The sequence below is a fragment of the Cibotium barometz genome, chromosome 33, assembly GCF_041138505.1.
Source record: "Cibotium barometz isolate CiBa-2024 chromosome 33, ASM4113850v1, whole genome shotgun sequence".
In the NCBI taxonomy this organism is placed as follows: domain Eukaryota; kingdom Viridiplantae; phylum Streptophyta; class Polypodiopsida; order Cyatheales; family Cibotiaceae; genus Cibotium; species Cibotium barometz.
Genome location: NC_141078.1, coordinates 30,649,025 through 30,651,825, shown reverse-complemented (window position 1 = coordinate 30,651,825; position 2,801 = coordinate 30,649,025). Strand labels below are relative to the sequence as shown.

At 43.2% G+C, this 2,801-nt stretch overlaps 1 protein-coding gene across 1 annotated transcript; it reads left to right on the top strand.

Annotated features, from left to right (window-relative positions):
- The first annotated feature begins 792 nt into the window (after positions 1–792).
- LOC147619473 (short-chain dehydrogenase reductase 2a-like) lies at positions 793–2,269 on the top strand. Its single transcript, XM_086773145.1, has 2 exons — positions 793–1,085; positions 1,399–2,269. Exons 1-2 carry the CDS (start codon positions 1,066–1,068, stop codon positions 2,195–2,197), a joined length of 819 nt encoding a protein of 272 aa, XP_086629271.1. The 5' UTR covers positions 793–1,065; the 3' UTR covers positions 2,198–2,269.
- The last annotated feature ends 532 nt before the right edge of the window (positions 2,270–2,801 follow it).

Genomic DNA, 2,801 nt, shown 5'->3' with positions numbered 1-2,801 from the left:
GTGAGACCAATTTTTTTTACGCTCAAGCTAATCATCCAACTTGGCATGGGTATGCAACCTTTGTGATGGTGGTGAGTCGCATTCCTATGAAGGCCTTTGCACATATGTGAGAGCCCAACTTTTTGTCAAGAAGTATTACGATAGCCAATTAATAATGCCACATCGACACCTAAGTGCCAAGAGGTAGCCACATGTATGCATGCATGCCAATGAGGATCCACAAGTCAAAATCCACATGCTAGTGGGGATCCATCACATTGTTGGCTTCCATGTGCTAAGGCATCACATACTAGTGAGCATATACTAGTGAGCATCGGGTAAGAATAGGAAAAGTAAGTTGTCCAACGTCTTGCTCTTGTGGTGCACCCATGAGAGTCTTACATGTGAAGCAGGGCTCGAAAAAAACGGCATTCTAGTGTATTTGTACCGGCCAGAATTAAGAAAAACCGGCTGAGATTTTAAGTAGCCCTTATTTTAAGGAATGTTTTTTCATATATTTTAGTTATAAAACCGACATATTGTAGAGATTTTGAAACAAAAACTGGATACATTTAAGGTTTGTCCTTATTTTAATTGGTTGAAAATTATGTCTTTTTTTTCGAGCACTTCTGTGAAGGCGACTTATCACACAATCATGCAACATTGGGTCGTGGAGGACATCAATGGTAAGGAGGGAGAATCATGTGTTTAAATGTGGTCAAAGTTAGAGAATGATGTGGGTATATGAACATGATTGGCCCTTCCTTCCTATCCACATGTAGAGTTTTTAAAGTCTAGCCTTGCTATGGCAGTGTCGTTTTGCTAGTGCCATTCCCATTCGTGATTCTATGCTGAGCACGATTTAGCATCTTTTCTTAATGTACAAAGGAGAAGAGAAGACTTTGTCATGTCTCCCCTTCTTGTGATTCTCCTTGCTAAGCATAGGTTAATCCACTAATCATCGCCCGTCCGGCCTTCTTCTTCTTATGTGCAAACCCATTTCTTTCTACGCGCAAATCAGTCTCCTGCAAAATACTCCCATCTCGTCCTCCTTTTTGGGTAATACATTCTCCAAGCTTGAGAGATATGGCCAGCGCTGTCAAAAAGTAAGCTTTTCACACCGGTTTTCTTTAACAGAAATAACAAATCACTATGTGCTCCGATCAGATGTAGTCATGGTTTGACTCTGCTTTCTGTACCTTAACCCGATGCTTATAGAGCAGTTATTTATGCGATTGATGTAGCAAATCAATCTGCTAAGTTAAGCAGTAATTAGCAGCAATAACCTCGGAAGTTGGTGTATTAAGCGGTAATGAATGAAATTAGTACTCTCGGTCGATCCTTGTTTATTGTGCAAGTTGGTGTTTCCGTGATGAGGGGTAGATTCATGCTAATTCTTGGTCGGCGGTCTTTGTGCAGGCTTGAGGGGAGGGTGGCCATCATTACCGGTGGGGCAAGTGGCATAGGCGAGGCCGCAGTGCGCTTGTTTGTGGAGAATGGGGCGAAGGTGGTCATCGCGGACATTCAAGATGACAAGGGCACCCAGCTGGCAAATGACTTGGGCTCCCATGTTGCACTCTACAAACGGTGTGATGTCACACTTGAGTCTGACGTGGAGGCCCTCGTGGCATTCGCCGTGGCAACTTGGGGGAAGCTCGACATCATGTACAACAACGCCGGCATCTTGGGCACCGCCCTGTCAGAGGATGTCAGGAGCATGGACATGATCGACTTTGCCAAGGTCATTTCGGTGAATGTACATGGCATGGCACTTGGTGTGAAGCATGCAAGCCGAGCCATGGTGGATGCAGGAACGAAGGGTGTCATCATATGTACATCTAGCGTGGCTAGCATCTTGGGTGGCATGGCACCTGTGGCTTATACGGTGTCCAAGCATGCCGTGCTTGGGCTCGTACGAGCAGCCTCTAGCGATCTAGGCAAGTATGGCATTCGTGTGAATTGCGTGTCACCATGGGGAGTGGTCACACCCCTTCTATTAAACCACTTGCGTGAGGCCTCTGGTAACCCATCATTATTGGCTCAGGAGGCCGAGGCTTTTCGTGACTCACATAGTAACCTCACTGGCCACTCTTTGTCCTCGTTGGACATTGCGCGCTCTGCCTTATATTTGGCATCTGATGATGCTGCTTTCGTGAGTGGCCTCAACCTTATTGTAGATGGTGGTTTTTCCTCTACCAACCATAGCTTTGACAAATGAACAAGCCATGATCAAGGGTCGTATGGATTAAAATAAAATTTTATGTGAATCTTAAAAGAATCTTCCACTCTGAATACTTTTATAGTTTCACCTTTACCTACTAATATTTCAACATGAGAGAGAGAGAGAGAGAGAGAGAGAGAGAGAGAGAGAGAGAGTTTCTCATTGTAACTGTTGTTCTTGAAGCCCAAAGGAGGAGAAACATTATAGGAAGAACAAAGAACTAGTTGTTCTTTTTAAGGCCCAAAGAAGAACATTATAATGTAAGTAGATGGGTTATCAATGAGCTCTTTTTTAGTGCATAATACTTGCCAGCATACTCCGATGAATTTATTTTGGCATGATGTCTCACTTTCAAATGATTCAATGCACTGTACTAGTTTCACTAATGCATTACTTCTTTGACTTTCTTTTCCTTTAAAGGTGATGTGTCAAGATACATTTAAGCTCTTTCCTTAAGCACTTGTATAATCTCATTTGTCCTGGTAGAAATCAATTCTTCGCTATCATTATGATGGCATTTAGTTCTCAATTTGCTCATGTTTGTAAGGTCCCCTTTAATAGGAACATCCATTTTTGAGCTCTTGTGAGACCAAGATAGTGG